The following is a 19,372-nucleotide window of genomic DNA, read 5'->3' on the forward strand; positions in this document are numbered from 1 at the left end:
AGTCCGTCGAGAACTAGACCCTATTGGAATGGAAGGGACCTACAGTTTTAAGCCGAATTCGAACGGTTTCTTCGAGAAAATACTTTTCATGTCAGGAATAACTCTTGGAGAATAGGCAAAAACGTGTATTGTAAGATTGTTTTCATTTCAGTAGATTAAGCTGTTATAGAGATTCCTCCGTGGTTCAAGTTTGCTATACGTTAAAAGTTAATGTATATACTTAAACTTCATTAGCTCACCGAAATCTGAAAAATTACCTAATTGATCCTGCTATGAACTAGTAGGATCAATTTATTCTAAAGCTAATTATACACGATTTTAAGACTTTGCTATATAAGTGAACTTTCTAAAGTCTTCCAATTAGGTGACAATTGTCAATTTTCTATCAAGTGAAAACTGTTCGCTTATACGATTGGTTGTTAATATCGAAATATTAACCATTTTTTGTTAGAATATCGGCTGAAAAATGCCAAAAATATTTTATCTTGCAATTAATAGTTGTCTGTTTAAGAGGTTTACAAGACTTGAGAAAATGAAAAAAAATATAAGACGCATTGGAAGACAATTTTCTCGATAGATGACAAAGATTATGCAATTTTGCTTAAAGTTTGAAAAAAACAAGTTGTGCAAAATTAATTTTTCGTTATTTTGCCAAACTGTGACTTCTTATATTTTCGATTTTCGTTGTTTTCGAATTCTTTCAAAATCCGGTAAACTTCTTTTGTTGTATTCTGCTCAAAAACTTTCTGTATGAAGTTGTCCAATATTCAATTAGTGGAAAATAGCCCAATTATTACAAATACAACAAATTAAGTGTTTAGACGCATTCAAACGATTGCAAGATACGATTGACAGATATAATTGGGTGTTCACATGGTTGATAGAAAATTGATTAAAATGTTTATCTGCCAATATTAAAAGATATTCCAACCGTGTATACCTACTTAGCTAAACTTCTTAATGTAAAATTGAAATCAAAGAAAATAAAAAACATTGTATCAGTGTGAACATACCTTTGGAGGTATATTTTATTTTCAATAACATAAATTGCAGCAGTTGCTTTTCAGCTATACAAAAAAAAGCTTCTGACAGTTGGTAGTAATAGTAACCCGCTGAATTAAATCTTGACAGCACAAGCAGTAGCAGTTGTTCCTGCTCAGTGTTGTAGAAAAAGTGAAAAGTGAACATTTCTTTTTAAAAACGTAGCTTAAAATATTTTATAATAAATACATTGTGCCTCGTCCTTTTGTGTAACGTTTATTCAAATAGTTTATATTGACCAGGGAGGTAGAGAAATTTAATTGCTTTGCATGAAGTGAAGGAATTTAGTTATGTGGTGTTTTTCATGCGTCTCATCTGATACTAACTCAGGTATTATTGTGTTGCTTGCGTTAATGTGTCTCATATTTCTATTATTATCCTGTTTTCTTGCTATTATTGCCATTTACTTTGCTTTCGGGGCGGCGGCGGTGGCTTTTTATGTTATAAACGACATCAAATTTATTTTTCCGTCTCAAATTGGGACATAAATCGAGCATCATTTAATGACGCAACGGGAGTACAATCTCTTTCTATATTAAAATTAACTTTCGCTCATTATATCCATCTGTAGATTATTTGGTTGAACTCAAGTACCTATACATACACTTTAAATAATATTAATAGAGCCAGAATAACCCCATAGTCCTTTTCCTTTGTTCGAGATTATTTTAATATGTTTTAATTTGTTCAATGTAAAAGAATTTGTTTAATGTATGAAAAGAAAGATACTTCTTAAAATGAATGTTTAAAAAGTTGTTCCATAGGCTGTTTCTGTTTTCAAAGAAGAAAGAAAGAAGCATACATTTTAATTCTTTGCAAATCGCAAATAAAATAAACATCCAATAAATAAAGATCACTGTTGCCAACATTTAAATATGTAGTTCGTTGCTGTAATTCAGCTGGTAGAGTAATTGAGTGATGCCATTTAGACTTCCTGAATTGTACTATAACTACACTTGATAGGTAATTTAATTTTTGGATTCGAGATAAACTCTGGAAACATGTTATGGAAATCCAGAAGTAATTCATCGTCTTAGTTATACTCGATTATATTATATTACAAAAATAGTATTTCATTTGTCTTACTCTTATTAAATTTGATAAAACCTTTTACCTAACACTAGAACAAAGAATAAGAATAGCAGAGAGAGCATCACTGAGGTGATAGGGTGGAGATCGGATTTGAGGTATTTTCATATGCCAAACGAGTTGAACTTCTTAATTACACAAATGGACACTCAAAAACCACTAAGCCGAATAGGCTGGCTTGATTGGAGTCTTCATCGGTCTCTCTTTTTCATGAAAGTATCGGATATATCTTCAGCAATTTGAGCGAATTTTGAACGACACTTTTGTGTAAACAATGCAAATAATAACTTTACCTTACAAAACTTGTAGCAGAATAAAATTACTTTTCTTTTATGAATAGTTGAAAAATAAAACCAAGCAATTCCCTCACTACTTTAAATTATAAGTAATTTGAACAGTGCACCAAATGTTATGACGAATACCGTGAGGATACAAATAACTCTAATTCTACTGGGGATATAACATTTATAGACCACTTTTGAACAGTTAACTATAATAATATTGTTAATTCTTTTTTATGAATAAAAAGAACACATATGTTCATTTTAGTTTTATTGAATGGAAGTAACTGCATTGCAATTGAAGTTTTCACAAATTTTTCAAAATCTTCAATGTTTAGTAAATTAAAACAACAAATTATCGAAAGATGAATGAATGTTATACTATTTTGCTTTACAAATTAATATCAATTAGGATATTTGATTGATCTTTTGGTTTTTTTTTCACGTTTTGCGCATAACGATAAGATTATTTTTGTAAGGGACTTTCTTAAAACGATTTTATCCGCAATCCAAGAAATCACCGATTGCTAATGGTGGGAAAAAAGTAACCAAAGTGAGGTATTACATTCACATACGTTGGATACATGAGCAATGTTGTTGTACAAATTGGAAGACATACATTTTATGTTCTTGAAGCAATGTAATAATAATTCGTCTTTCATTTCTTTTTTTACCTACACATATATTTTCATTTTCTATAAAATATATAATTGTACTTTGGAAAATACGTGAAAACTACTTAAACATACAAATGTTTGTGGGACATTAGATTTTGATACATTCATTATGCTCTTGGGACAATTTGATTGAATATTTAATAGTTGCTTATTTTTGAAGAAGCTATTATAAGTAGTAAAAGAACAAGCTATTGGTGGGTGGGTGTATCATGCCCGTGGCATGATGGTAAGTACGTTGGACTGTCATGCCAGAGGTCTTGGGTTCGATCCCTGCCTGTACGGGTACTGCCTCTTGCGAGGAATTGACAAATTCTTTAAGAGTAATTGTTGGCTTGAAAAGTGCTTTCTCAAATTAGCCGTTCGAATTCGGCTTAAAACTGTAGGTCCGCTCCATCCATGACAACATTATTCGCACACAGGAAGTGTTAAGTGTCTTAAGTCACTATGCCTTAGTTCTCAACGGACTGTTGCGCCCCACCTCATTTATTTATTTATATTGGTAGGTGGTTTCTTAAAAATAAATTTGCTTCAATGGTATGCAGGACAGGAAAAACACATTGCAAATACATAAACTCTAAGATTAACTAATTCTCATCTTCCTATCATCGCATTTTTTCCGGATTCAAATCGTACGATTTGGTTTTATGTTAATACTTGCCTACCCTTCATTTACGAAAACATGCATTTATCTTTATCTTCAAAACTAAAACATATCAAAAATATTTGTCATGAAAATTTGAAATTCATTTATTAATTAAGAAAGCATCTGCTTATGTTTTTATTGCAATACACATTACACTTATTGACATGTTTCTCTTAGTAATACTAAGACGTTGTTAAAAAATGTATAGAGTCCATTCATCGAATATTGAAAAACTTCTGCTGAAAAAAGGTTTAAGTATTGATGATTTGAAACATTCTGAACCGCTTTTGTTTTTTCTATAGGAATCGTCTACACTAAACATACAAAAAGTAGCTAAACGCTGGTTTTTGAAAGGATACTGATCAAAGTTTAAGGCGTAACAAACAACATCCTAAGTAGAGTACGAGTTTACCGAAAACTACGAATATTAAAGGCAAGAACTTCTAGCTTTAAAAAAAATTTGAAGTTTTTACAAGAGTTCAAATAAAAATAACGAATATGTTCTAATAATCGAAATACCAAAAATGATCTTCAGAAATGTTCACCTTTTTAAACAAAATTAAACAAACATAACTTTTGTAATGTTTTACATTGGGTTACATTTGAAGCAATGTCATTACAGTTAAATTTCAAACGAGTGCAGAATAACTTATTATTACTTTTTACTTTTCATTAATATTTCATCTACAAGTTGCAAGATTTGTAGAACATATATACATAAAGATAGTGTGCTTAAAACTGTTTAAATTTTTTTCTTAAATATGGGTTTATTAGTCCTACTATTTAAATTGATTTAAATTTAAAAGAAAGTAATACTTATAAAAATATCAATTCTTGTATACAATAAGAAACTTTCATATCATTTGAATGTTTCTTTAATATCATGATTATGCAACAATTTTTCTTAGATTCTACGTACTGTTATAATTCTTCCTTTTAAGGTTTTTTTTTAAATTTTTGTAATCATTCATTTATGCTTTTTTTATTAATAACCTAGGTTATATGAACCTTAAATTTATATGGTATATGCAGCTTTGGTTATATACCATGTTAGTTCCAATTAGAAATATCTTTCTTTCCATAATAAATAATTAATTAAATACTAATCCGAAATTGTGTGAGAATTGAAACTCCATTGAAATTTGTCCTTTTACTTAAAATCCAGCGTAATACTACTTGAAGATTTGTTAGTTAAAAATTTAAATATGTTTTTAAACTAGCTCATATTACATATAATATTTTTCTTACTAAACTTCAATTTTTTACTCTTTGGAATGGTACTAAATGCTAGACAATTTATTTGGTTTTCCAAAGTTAGCAAGTTTTCTTTTGAAAATAATAAGATTTCAAAAATCGGAAACATCTCACTACACCATACTTTTTAAACTCTGAAATAATGAAAAACTAAACAAGACAGTTTTCTCTAGTTTTTTTTTAATATTAGTGTCCTTATGTACTTATAATTCTTATACAGTTGTCATTCTCGACTTTTTTTTACAACAATTTAAGACTACAATTGTTAATCTGGCATTAAAGCGAAACCGCTTATATTTTGTTGCAAATCCAGACTTCAAAACGTCAATACATAGGTTTTCAATTATCGATACACGCTGTGGTTCATTTTGTGATATGACAATACTACTGTACTGTCACGTAAATAGCTACAACAAAAAAATTATAGTTTCCATTTTGAAGCACACTAGTACAATCCACTAACAAATAATAGAGTAACCGAAAGTAACGAAAAGAGAACAAAATTTAAGCAAGAACTTTTATTATAAAAACACACAAATAACTTCCTGAAATTTCCAATAAATTGCATATTCTTTCTAATATTTTTATAAGATACTTTTTCAATACTATTTCCTACTCTTTTTAAGTTCTATTACAAAAAAAATACTTATATGGAAACACTGGCCCAAAAAGTACGTAAATTGTCCGTATTCAGCGAAATTTTATGTGTCGCCATTTTATTTGTATCTCGGTCTCGTTCTTGTCGTCAAAAAATTTAAAGGCGTTGTTCATCCCGTCGAATGAAATAATTTTCCATCGGAAAATAAATAATTTTAATTAATTACACTTTTCGTAGCAGTATAAAAAATAAAGTAATTTAAACCTTTTCGTGATATGTAATTATTGTGATTTTTGTTTTTAATTAAATTGAATTGAGTGGCCAAAGAAATAAATTATTCTTTTCTTCTTCTGCTGCTACTGCTGCACATATTCCATACTATATACATACATTTTAGATTTTCGTCTTTTTCTTGAGAATACTTGATTTTGATTTTGATATTCCGTGCTACACTAAAAAGTACCATTTGAATACAATCTTCTACAATTTTAAAATTTCTAACTGAATGCTATCTATCAAGTGATTTTATATTAGTATTTATTTCTTTTCAATTCCATTTAAAATTTAAACTAAAATAATAAAAAAAAAAAAACATTTTTAAAAACAGAACCAATGGCGACAATTCGCAAGAAGTTAGTTATCGTTGGCGACGGTGCTTGTGGTAAAACATGCCTCCTCATAGTCTTCAGTAAGGATCAGTTTCCAGAGGTCTATGTCCCAACAGTCTTCGAGAACTATGTCGCAGATATAGAAGTTGATGGCAAACAGGTATGTACAGATAATAATAATAAAAACCACTTTATTTTTTGTCGTTTCGTATTCTCTGCGGCTCAACTGCATGCTTTTGTAACTAAGCAATATTTTTTCTTATTTTTGTGAGATATCTCACATTTTGTTGCTGCTGCCTAGTGCCTTTGCCTTGGAAGCAACAGATTGTCTTTGATTAGCTTTAGTTTAGTTTATAGATTTATGTGCTGTGGTGCTGGTGATTTTTGCAATTTAGTTAGATTCTCGTCTATTTCAATAGTTTTGCATTATGACGAGCGTCAGCGTAGCAAGAATTATAGCTCCACAAGGAAATGACTCATAATTACTTAAGGAATTTTTCAACGGAACCAAATCATCATCAGAAAGCCAGCGCTACTTTTTTTTTATTTGATTTGCCTCAATCTAGTCTTGTAGATGTGTGATAATGAAGTATGCGAGTGTGTATGTTTAATGTGTGGTTGTGTGTGTGTGTGCATGTGAACGAGATTCGACATTCAACAAGCCTGTTGTACTTGAAGATTGTGTGTTTTTTTTTATTTATGTCTTTTTGTTATTGATTCCTTAAAATAAGTAAAATTATTTAGGGAAAAGATTGCAATATGCTCTGTGGATTCCCATTCGAAATTACTTAGGCCGGAATGAGATGCTTTGTCACGTCAAGTGACGTGAAGAAAGAGTGGGGAGGAGGAGTTACTGTGAAATAAGAACTAGAGATGGTTAAATCAGGCGCCTACTCAGCCTTGATAAGGGGATATTTTATATTTAATAATTCTCCACTAGCTGTGGTATTTATTTGTACTTGGATGGGGTGATAAATTGTGTCGTTCTTACAACTCGCGATGATGTAATTGTGGTCAGTTACAAATTTACAGCCATGTTTCTTCTATTCACGTGAGCTGAGCAATTCTTTCCTTTGGTACATTTCTACCTATGTAGGCACCTACATATATAAATGTGTATCTATCTAACTACATTTAGCTAATTTGTCGCTGTTATAAGTTAATAAATACTCCTGGAGGAGATACTTTGCCATCCCCACCTACATATATAAATGTACATGCATATAAACACGGCTCTCATATACAAACATAATTTCTCATGTGTTATCTTTTTTAAAGTTATTTTTGGCAATTAACTGAGCCTCAAAAGTTATTTTTTCCATTTAATAACTATTTAATGATAAGAAATTAATTTTTAGTTTATAAACTTTGGTTAGTTTTTTTTTGGATGCATTTTAATGTCCTACCATTAAATATCGGGTTGTCCTACAAAGACTTGATACCTTTATATTTTATTTGTGGTCGCAACCTATCACTAATTATCGAGCTTTTATTGTAAATTTATTTAGTAAACTCAACATTTTCGTCATGGTAAAGTACACGAACGAGTAATGTCTGCAAATAATTAAACTTTTCTATCGAAATTGGGAATCGATGACCGAAAGTTTAAGAGCGTCTTGTCAGTAAGAGAAAGGGTTCTTGGAAGTTTCAAAAATATCGCTACCGTTCAGGTGTCCTTAGCAAACGATCTAAATCCCTCAATTCCACGGCGTTGTCGAGAATTGGGCATTGCTGAGACCACATTATGGCTTATTTCACGTTGTAATCAAGTTGTGCAATCGTATAAGATGAAGCCGATTCAAGAATTTAAGCCAATGAACCGTTTAAAGCGAAATACACTTTGCTCTTGGGATCTGGAGAAGATGCTCCAAGATGATGAATTTTATTGAAAAATCATTTTGAGGAACGAAGAACATTTTTGGCTCTATGGGTTCGTCAGTAAGTCATTAGTCGGATGAAATGAATCACCACTTGATCAACAAAATATTTACTTTCGATGCGGGTTGAATATGGACAACATTTTTGGGCAATATTTGTTCATCGATAATAACGATAGTCATGTCAGTGTTAATGCCTACTGTTATTCACGATTACCGATTATTTCTGGCCGGATTGTTAGATATGGACTATCGGCCGTTTCGACCCAACATATGAGTCTGATTCAAAAAATGGTATTAACCCGCCCATGGTATCCTACTGGTCTGTGAGACAAGGTGTGCGAAAAATTGCGAATAACTTTCTTCTCCGTTATAATTTGAATTTTTGTATTGTAATAAAAGAGTTTCGGTTGATTAAATATCATTGTTTCATTGTCAAGAAGCATATATTTAAAAAAAACAGCGAAATATTAGTCACTCATTTCCAAAAATCTTCCATTGAAAAACCCGGTCCGTGAGACCGGCGGCGTCACATTGATCAAGGTCAAATTTGCGACAACAATGGCGGGTAAACGAACCGACCGCTGCTAACGTGACCGCAGTGGGCTTATGAAAGTAGTCGACTTCCACTCATAAATGTTTGGATTTAACTTCTAGCCGATAGTAGTAATGCCTTTCAAATATTTCAAATGGTTTTCGTTTTGTTTAAAAGAAATGTTGTCAGGTTCTTATGGGAAAATACTATATGCAATCGATGCTCCAACTTTCGGGATTAAAAATTCTATTTTAGGAAATTGGAAAAACATCCATTAGGACTCCAGCCTTTCGGAAGCATTTTGAAGTTGTTAGAATTCATAATACATCCAATTTTGTGATGGGCTTAATTGCTCCAAAAGAAATTGAAACTTAAAGATGCAATGGCAGAAGTAATTGGAGTAATTATAATATACCAGAGTTTATTAATATTGTAAACTACAAAACCTACCAAAACGTTTGTGTAATCCAAATACAGGGTCCGGCAAAAAAACCTCCCGTATTTTTAGACGTTTATATTTAAAGCTATTTATAGATAAAATACTAATGTTTAATGGCATAGTATTTAATTTAATGACAAAACATAACATTTTTCTGTTAAATTGTTTATTTATTTGTCATTACTTTTCAAAATATGGGTGATTTTTTTGCCGGACCCATCTTTTTACCGGATATATAAACTACTTGAGGCAATCAAAGAAGAAGTGTTCTTAGCTTCTAAATAGTATATTTTCAATCGCAACAATCCAGATATTCTAAGTTTGTCCCGAATAGCGAAACAACTTACCCTAGTATCGAGAGATATAATAACATAAACCTTTTTAAACAGCTAATTTAACTTTAGACAAACAGTAAAAATTTTCATAAGGCGCCATATACGTAGCTATTAGTAGAAATTGAGTCAGGAGTAATTTTAATGGCTGAATCACAAACCCGCTTTAGCTTCGGTTTCGCCTGACGTTTACAAGTTCAGCCATAGGAATTCAATGCATGCTATCACAATGGAGCTTCGACCTCACGTTACGTTTGACAATCGTAAGGAAAAGAACGTAAAGTAACGTAATGTGACTCCAAACGGAAGCTCTAGTTCAATTATCTGAACATTTGCTTTGTCTGACAGCTGAACAGAACACAACAATGTCAACAAACAAAATATTTGCACTTTGGAGGGATGCAATAATAGAAATGTCATTCAAAGCAACATCGAAGCAGGCCCACCGTAGCGCAGACGAAGTCGAAGCTGAAGCGTGTTTGTGATTCAGCCATTATGTAAGTGTTTTACTGATGAGCGTTTATTGTATTCAATAAATTAACGTCAATAATCAAGCTTTGAGCCTCAAACAAACATGTTTTTTGTTTTGCTTTTTTTGCTATTAATTCCCTTAAATTTTTTTAAATGATGCCATCGGATTATTACACAAATGAAACGCCATCAGTAGTTTTTAAATTGGCGTTTTTCTTTTATAGTTCAGAGCTGAGCACTGAGGAGAGTCTGAGCGAACAGAGTAGAGTAGAAGTTCTGAGCAGAGTATGTTCAGAACTCTCTGATTTAATAATGAAACAACTTGAGCACTAAACTGTCATGATTTAAAATGTCGTTCAAAATTTTCTTTAATCAAAGTAATTAAAAAAACAGTCATAGCGTTGGTCCATTTGACGCCTGAAATAAATTTGATTCATAAAAATGCTATATGCAATTAGTTTTTTCTAAATTTTCATTCCTTCTGCACTAGAGCGACCAGCCTCTTCCGCCATTTTTATTGTTTTTACGATGATTTTTTTTAATTTCCCGGCTTTCAAATATCAAATTGTTTGTGTTCAGCATTTTACTCCGTTTACTCAGTTATTTTTTTCTGAGCTCACAGAGCGCGCTCTAAACATGTTCAGAACTAAAAATGGAACAGAAATTTGAAGCTTTGAACAATCAGAGCTCAGTTCGAGCTCTGCTCTGAACTTAAAAAGAAAAACGCCAAATTTACTAACGAAATAATTTTAACTTCAAATCCATTGTTTCTCTTTGGAAAACATACTAGACATAGAATTCTTCTATTGCATAAACATTAACATTTTTCAAAACGAGAAGTAAACATTTTACTGGTGGCTATAACCGGCCGGCCCCTAAGTTTTTACTTTACTATATTCATGGAAAATTTATTTAGTAAACTCAACATTTTTACCATTCTTATGTGCATACGACTATTCGAATATTCTTCTAGTAGATAAGCAAAAACATATTCCTTGTGTAATGTCGCTGTCCCAATGTCAATAGCAAATGATCAAAATAAAACAAAAGTTGAAGCTTAATTATTTTTTTCTCATCAATAGCATAAATTTGTTATCAACAGAAAATTTCAAAATATATTGAAAGAGTTAATGTTTGTCAACAAAGGACTTTGGAAAGTGAATCCTCGAGAACCCAATAAAAACTTACCCTATAGTTAGAAGTAGTGTTTTATAATACGTTGGCTAGCCGTTCTTTTTCTGTTGTGATTTTAAACTTAATTTAATTTTAGACTAAACAAACAGCTCCACATCAAAAAGGTTAGTATATTTTCAATGCTGTCAAATATTTTTGAGCTTTTTATCTAGGAAGAGTGGAGTTAGGAAGTTTTCATTTTTGCCACATACAATTTATTAAGGAAACCCTTAAAGATGAATATGTAAAGTTTATATTTAGACGTTAGATATCGAAGCTGATAGAAAGACCTAATTTCCTAATTTTCAACATTATCCATTATCATTATTATTTAAACAAAACTACTAATATATGTATATTTTTAATTAAAGGTGGAACTGGCTCTATGGGATACAGCTGGACAAGAAGACTACGATAGACTCAGGCCGCTGAGTTATCCAGATACAGATGTCATTTTAATGTGTTTTTCAGTCGATTCACCCGACTCGTTAGAAAATATTCCAGAGAAATGGACACCCGAAGTAATTATTTTTGTCAGCCAACAAAATATTTTAAATTGTTTATTTTCGATTAAATTTGTTTAACAGGTAAAACATTTTTGTCCAAATGTCCCTATCATCTTAGTGGGAAATAAGAAAGATCTTCGAAATGACCCCAACACAATTAGAGTAAGTTTAAAAAAGAAACAAATATAAAAAATAATGCAATCTTATATACGAATTTAAACTTTAAAAGGATTTAGCTAAAATGAAGCAAGAACCTGTGAAGCCACAAGAAGGCCGTGCCATGGCCGAGAAAATTAATGCTTTTGCTTATTTGGAATGTTCCGCCAAGTCAAAGGAAGGTGTTAGAGATGTTTTCGAAACGGCTACTAGAGCTGCCCTACAAGTCAAAAAGAAGAAGAAGACCAAATGTCTTTTGCTCTAAGAGAGCAACTACGACATCAAATGTGGATTTGATCGATGTTTCATCTTTTATTATTATTTTATTTTATTTTACAATTTTTGAAAAATTATATATATTATATTTAAAAAAACAACAAAAATCAAATCAAAAACAAGCCCAGCAGCAACAGAAACAGTAACAGTAACAACTACTACAACAACAACAAAATAAATGTAAATGAAACAAACGAGAAACAATTCGTACAGAAAATAAAATGAATAACGTTTATTTAACATCTACGATTACAATTAAATGGGAAAGCAAAGCAAAACAAAGCAAACAAAAACAACAACAACAGCTAAAAACGATGGCATAAAAGTATTTTATTTATTTTTTTTAAAAATTAATTCGGATAGAAAAAGAAGAAGAACAACAAAACAGAGATAAATGGCGGCAAAGGAAGCAACTGATGGAATTTTAGGATTAAAAGGTTGGAAATCTTTTTTATTATTAAATAAAATACTATTTAATCAATTGTAATGCTGTGCAAATAAACAAAAAATAAATATCTATTTATTACTGATATTAAAACAAAAATATTACAATGCCTAAATGCATTTACCCTTAATATAGATTGTAAGTTTTTGCTTTCCATTTTGTGCATCTTTTTGTTTCTTGTTTATTAAATTTGCTGTTTTTAATTTGAAGCAAAATTGTTTGTTCTTTATTTTTGTTTTATTCATATGTTTTGTTACTTTTTTCCATATACATCAGTTAAACATTTCTATTTTGTTCTATAATCCAAGTCTGTTATAGGAATATTGATAGATATTTGAATTTGAAGATATAATCTCAAGCAAATCTAATCAAACATTCAACGTAATGGCAAAGACACTACTAGTATCTTACAACTTAATATATTTTTAAGTGCTTTTTTCAACGTAAAAAAAGAACACGAACAAACAAATTATAATGCAAAATGTATTTTATCCCTTTACCCTTTTAAATAAGCCAAACCGTATTTATGTCGATATTTTCTAGTTTTCAACAAATTCTGTTGTTTTGTGCATACAGTGTGAAATAAGTAACATAAACGTTATTGTATTGATAAAAGGCACGTATGAACGAGTTTGGACAACATTTTTTTCCGTCAAACTCGTCACAAAGGTTGCAGTGCTAGAAACGCATGTTTGAGAAATTCAAAATTGTATAAAAAATATAAAAATAGAATGTAGTGCTTGAAAAAAAAATACCAGTAAAGCAAATAATAGAAATATTATTACCAATGTGAATTTTTTCGATTTTATGAAGTAACAAGTACTTATAAGTTGAGAAAACAGTTTGGATCAAATATGGCACACCATGCAGAAATATACGTTCATTTTATACCGAGATAACAGAATTCAGATATGGACCCACATCCTTTTTACGGAGGTATACAACATTTTCCCGATAACAGCAGTGACGAAGATTTTTCAGATGATGAGCAAGAGATAAACAGATGCAAAAATCTTCCGCCTCCATATATATTCCAGAGTCTGATGTATCCGATTGGGAATTGGAAGATAACATTCGCTATCCCAAATGGTACCTCCCTCAAATAGAAGTCCGAGAGCTGAAAAAACCTAGAAGCGGGATGGGTTTTTGGATGAAGGTGATCACGAAACCGCATTCACAGGTGATACTATACGCCAATACAATTCTACAAATACTTGGTTACAGACGAAATGTTCAAATATATAGAACAAAAAACAATCAGATACTCCCGTAAAAAAACGTTCCGAAAAAGTTGCCCATATGACAACAATGGAACTTGAACAGTTTGTTGGAATATGCCTTTACATGTCCATTGTACAGTTACCATTAACTAGGCTTTATGGAATGAAAGCCTAGGTTACCCAAAAATTAACACTGTAATGGCATGTAACCGGTTCAAATAAATAAAATGGTTCATACAATTCAACACCAACTCGACGCAAATGCCCAACGGAAAACCGGGACATGTTCCCCTTACTAAAATAAGACCATTCTTGGATCAAACAAAACAAGAAGAATATATGGCAGTAGATGAACAAATTATACCAACCTGGGTTCAGCTACGACTTTGAACTTTATACTTGAGCCATAGGACAGGTACAGTTATACACCGATTTGCCAAAAATTAGTACATTCAGTGACGTTGTTGTCCGACTGCCGAGAACTATTCCCGACGGCTGCTGCTGACTTACCTGGCAAAGAAAGCTAGGAACCATAAAAGCCAATCGGATTCCGGGTTATAAAGTTCCTACCGAAACGGAATTGAAAAAAAGGAAGAAGTGCAACTTTGGAAAAACTGGCGGCAATTGATAACCTGGATATTTCTGTGACAATATGGTTTGACAACATAATTGTGAACCTTGCTTCGATAAATGTCGGCAGCAAACCGTCTTCTGAATTCCAACGCTTCAACAAAAAAGGAAAAGGGCTACCAAACTGTATCATGTCCAAAGGCAGTCATGACATATAATCGGCATATGGTTGGAGTTGATCTTTTGCTCTTGTTGGATACTATAGAATACAAATTAGATCAAAAAATGCTACAGAATATTCTTCCACATGATCGACATGACAGCCATGAATGCGTGGCTATTGTACAGACGAACGCTTACTGGCCACTAACAGATTTCAACAATCACCTTAGCCGGTTCCACCCCAGTATTAGCTTAACTATAGGCACCTGTGAATAAAAACGCATCAAGAACACAATGATATTACAAGAAGCCGCTTTTTAGGTCTATTCGGCTTTATGGTAGCATCTAAATAGCTAGAATAAGTTAAGTTAGCTAGAATAGGTTTTATCATTCTCTTTAAGGGAAGTTTAACACTTCAGGCTATCACATTTCATTTTATTCTAATTATTATTATTATTTTGTTTTGAGCAAATAATAAATCATAAGAACGCTTCGATGAGTTGACCTATTGTCATATATGTATATCATATATATATATCATCATAAGTGCGTTGTGATAAATATTTATACTTCTATTTTGTAATTATTTGGTTGTAGAAAATTTTGCATGCAATTTTTATTTTTGCTGTCATAGAAATAATGTCACCTTTTATATCGGGCTATCTACTACTCACAGACCAAGTCCAAGGTCTTCATTTGGTCCTTTCTCATTTATTCATTCACGTTTAATTAATTGTCTTTTGGTCTTTTTAAATGACACGATTATTTTACAGCTGCCATTCCCATGTAACAGTGATACAAAATTTAAAAACGACTTCTCAAAAATAGCATCAATAGGCAATTTTATTCGCCCTGTCTCGTCGCCTTTATAAATAGAGTTTGAACAAAGTCAGCTTACCTTCACATTCAAGCCAGAGTTCGTACAAACTGCTATACAATTGTATTTAATTAAATATCCTAAGGTATATATTAGTAATATTAGCTTTGCAAATAATAGAAGATTTTAAGCAATAAACGCAGACAAATTAAATGAAATATACGTTTGAATCGCAAGTTTCATCCAATGAAATGATTAAATCTCGACACATATCACTGCATAAAGACAAAATTTAACTACAATAAAATAAGTAACTTATCAGTTTAGTCTCAAACCGACGCACTGTATGTTGAATGTAAGAGCACCAAGGAAAAGCATGTTTAAAGGAATTTTTTTTCATTTGAATATGAAAATGATTATACACATATTATTTTTAAACAAAATCCGTCCAATAACAACCCAGATTTTAACCTTGATTTAAAACCCTACAACTTGCAGTTAACGAATTGAACAAATGAAAAAATTGAGAATAACTGTGCCTATAAGAGATCAAGAAATAATTACAACTTTATTAATCTTGAGCGCGATTCATATTGCTTCCCTCTCTAGTTTACTCTTTTATTGAGTTAGCCATTTAAGGTGATATTCAGAGTTGCGCTATAAGCTGACGGTCATGCTTTATCACAAGAACCTCTAAGATGTTTTTCTCGGGAAAGTTAGCTTCAATTTGGCTTATGTGTGACGTCATGTATGTTGGTACACGCTTCCTGAAGTAGATATCTTATTTTTGCTGAAAATAGGAGTTCAACAAAGTATAACTGGTCAACCAGATGTCACTCCGAAGCGTTTATTAAAAAACCTTAATTTTATCTGGTAAGGAGAAATTGAAATAAAAATCCTGAATCAACTAAATGAATTACTCTTTCTATTATAGGTATTTACGCTAAAAGTCTAGAATAAACATTTTCCAGCTAATTATTTTTATTTTATCAATACCTGTGCAATTGAAGAAAATTGATTATTAGTATTTAAATATTAGCGTTTTAAATCTAGATTTACTTATAAATTTCTAGTGTCCGACCGAAGCCTCAGCTCGGCCAAAAAAACTACATTCGGCCAAACCTTTGGCTTCGGTCATTTTAGACCGAAGTTTTGGCCGAAGCCGAAGAATCTGTTTATTATATCGAGCATCGTACTAGACGCCGGAAAATTTCAATTTTTGAATAGATTGCAATCTTTTCTTCGATAGGTTTTCAAAAATTTCAAACACACATGTGTCATCATAGTAGGGGCCAAACCAAAAATTCAACTTTTGAATTTTGGCCAGACACCTTTTGCGCATCGTCTGTTTTTTGTTTTATTAAATCGTGGTTTCGGTTTGGTTCTGTTCTTTATAATTACTAATTAGTTATTTTATTTGTCTCACGTTTTGTAAGCAATAAATTTTAATAAATATAATATTTTTTCAACCTATAACTCGGCTTCGGCTGAAAATCGACCTTTGGCCGGACACTATAAATTTAAATTTAATTCAATTTATTTATTTGTATTATTTTCATAGTTTTTCAAAATTTGATATCAATTGGTAATTGGAATTGTAGTGTTAGAAATATTTGGTACAGACTTAGAGTGCAACGCAATTTCGTCTAAAATTTAACGTTCTTTAAAAAAAAAATCTATAAGTCCAAGTTTTTCCACGGAAGTAACTAAAAAACATAAACACTGCAATAAGAGTTTCACCCGAAAAAATTTACGTTAAACGATTAAATTTTGTTCGAAATTGAATTGTATACAAGATTGAAACCATAGTTTAGTTTTTAAGATACTCGTCGAAATCTTATTTTTATAATCTTTTCGAATTGATGACTTTCAAAATCCCAGCGGAACAAAAATATTCCATGAATGAAATTAATTTAGTAATAGGGTTCCCTATATTACCAACCAATTTATTATATCTTTTAAATATTTAAAAGTATTTGTTCACATTTTTAGTTTCAAGTTCTTAAGAAGAGTCGAGTTATGAAATAAGATTTACTTAAAAAAAAAACACGATGTTGGTTTTAATAAAACGGGATAAACGCCGAAAAAAGAAAACGGATTTATAGTTTGAATATTGGAAATAATTTAAAGATCCATGATGAAGAATTGCAGCGACATTCAATTTAAATTTATTAATTAGTATTAATATTATCTTGAGCGGATACCATGGGACCGTTGAAGATCTTTATAAGTCTTACTCACAAACATTTCAACGTGAATCAAATACTAAGAACCCCTTTTATTAACAAGCTTGGAAATACACAAATTTCAAATCGAAATTGATACCATCAAGCTTTAAATCCAATAATTTATTCCTAATGAAAAATGTAAGAAAATTCCAGTTTCAAATGTTTTATTAAAAAAACTATGTTCACTATTCATGTTTAGAGAATATATTTATTCATTGGTAATTTAATTTTTATTAGATTGTTTTGCATATATTGTTTTTTGCTCATCCATATTTCATTCAAATAATTTTTATTTTATAAAAGTTTTGTTCTAAGTTAAAAAAGAAAAAAAAATACTAAATAAATACAAATTTTTTTTCTTTCAGTTGAAAACCTGAAATGGATAAACTATTTTCTCTTTGGATATTTATAATTAATAATGTATGCGTGTATCATAATAAATAATTCATAAAACATACATTTTCGTTTTAAAAAGAATATAAATAATATTACTTATATAAATGGTGAATATAATTATTATAATTTCACATTACAGTGTTTATAATAATTAAAACCTCTCCACAACAACTTTCTTCAGAATTAAACAAAAGTAAAAAAAAAAACGTTTTTATTAATGTAATTGCATCTTCATTTTTCTTTTTTCAAAATATAACAAAATATACAAACATATGATATACATACAAATCTAAACCAAAAAACGAATTGATTTTGATAATTATTTTCTTGCGATACAGTTTTGCAACAATTTTATTATATTTTTTCGATTTATGGATGTATTTATGTATTTTTGTACGAAATAAAATATAAACCATGTTTTGAGTTTAGTACTATAAATTGTTTTGTAAAAGAACATAAATAATGAATTAATTAATCAATTATAAATTATAGATAAGAAAATTATAGAACTAATAAAAAATCCTTTTTTCATGAACGTTTGAAAGTGCCTAACTTTACAAACAAACAGACCTTGAGAGCACATTCAAATTACAATTATACTGAAATGTATTTAAAAAATATCAAACTATTTTTCGTTTGAATGCAGTAAAAATAGAAACTTGAGTGAGTTTCAAAAAGGCTTATTTATTTTTATTTTTATCTCTTTTTTATCAAAAATGTAGATTTCTTTTTTTTCTGATAAACGTTTACTTTTATTCCTGAGGTTGTCTCGTACTTTTTTTTTATTAATTTTTAACTTACATTGATTGGATTTATCCAATGCGCTTAGATATGGAAAACGTCCACGTATATTAACTATGCATTTTCAGATATTTAATTTTTGTACCTTCAATTATATTAATAAAAAGTTCATGTTTTTGAACGTATCGATAACTTTTTTAATCTTGTATTAATGTTGACTGTAGTAGTGTGAACAGCTTGTCATATAAAAGATGACTATTACTTGAAATTATCAAAAAGGGAAAGGTCCTTCTAATGGTTGACGAATCACATATGGGGTCGAATTTCGTCAGGCATATTTATTTATTGTTGTTGTCTTTGAGCAATTTTTAGTGAAACATTGAAGTTCAGTTACATTAGTTTGGTTTTACTTACCATAACTTGTATTTTTATTTTATTGTTTTTTTTTTTTTTTTGAAAAAGTGCTATTGTAAATAATGGTACATATCCCCCCTCTTAAAGGTTAGGTTAGGTTATAGTGGCTGTCTAAGATGGAAACGAACACACTTGGGACAGTTTAATGGCCCATTGTGATGCCACATGAATCTTGAGGCTTCCTCCTAAGCTCAATGGAACCAGTTTGAGTCCCTTACGAAACGTGAGAGGCTGATTATACCGATATGATTTAGACCGTTTAGATCGTTAAAGAAGAAATCTAGGTAATTCTTGCGTTTTCGAGCTAGAGCAGGGCATGTGCAGAGAAGATGAAGAACCGTTTCTTCCTCTTCTTCGTCCATACAGCTTCTGCAAAAGTCATTTGAGAATACTCTAGTCTCGTGGCGTGCTTTCCTATTAGAC

At 30.8% G+C, this 19,372-nt stretch overlaps 1 protein-coding gene across 6 annotated transcripts; it reads left to right on the plus strand.

Annotated features, from left to right (window-relative positions):
- The first annotated feature begins 1,135 nt into the window (after positions 1-1,135).
- Positions 1,136-12,260, plus strand: LOC129949241 (ras-like GTP-binding protein Rho1). 6 transcript variants are annotated; one of them, XM_056060572.1, is made up of 6 exons: positions 1,136-1,287; positions 4,034-4,164; positions 6,191-6,351; positions 11,390-11,539; positions 11,606-11,686; positions 11,754-12,260. In XM_056060572.1, exons 3-6 carry the CDS (start codon positions 6,196-6,198, stop codon positions 11,943-11,945), a joined length of 579 nt encoding a protein of 192 aa, XP_055916547.1. In that variant the 5' UTR covers positions 1,136-1,287; positions 4,034-4,164; positions 6,191-6,195; the 3' UTR covers positions 11,946-12,260. The 6 variants fall into 6 exon arrangements, with proteins under 6 accessions (XP_055916547.1, XP_055916549.1, XP_055916546.1 ...); XM_056060571.1 differs by having other exon boundaries at positions 1,145-1,371; XM_056060574.1 differs by lacking the exon at positions 4,034-4,164 and having other exon boundaries at positions 1,144-1,287.
- The last annotated feature ends 7,112 nt before the right edge of the window (positions 12,261-19,372 follow it).

This window comes from Eupeodes corollae, chromosome 3 (genome assembly GCF_945859685.1).
Source record: "Eupeodes corollae chromosome 3, idEupCoro1.1, whole genome shotgun sequence".
Lineage (NCBI taxonomy): Eukaryota > Metazoa > Arthropoda > Insecta > Diptera > Syrphidae > Eupeodes > Eupeodes corollae.

Coding starts and splice junctions, on each gene's coding strand:
- LOC129949241 (XM_056060569.1), top strand. CDS start 1,332: ATGTGGTGTTTTTCATGCGTCTCATCTGATACTAACTCAG. Junction 1,372..6,190: donor CTCATCTGATACTAACTCAG/GTATTATTGTGT, acceptor TTTTAAAAACAG/AACCAATGGCGACAATTCGC. Junction 11,687..11,753: donor ATGACCCCAACACAATTAGA/GTAAGTTTAAAA, acceptor AAACTTTAAAAG/GATTTAGCTAAAATGAAGCA.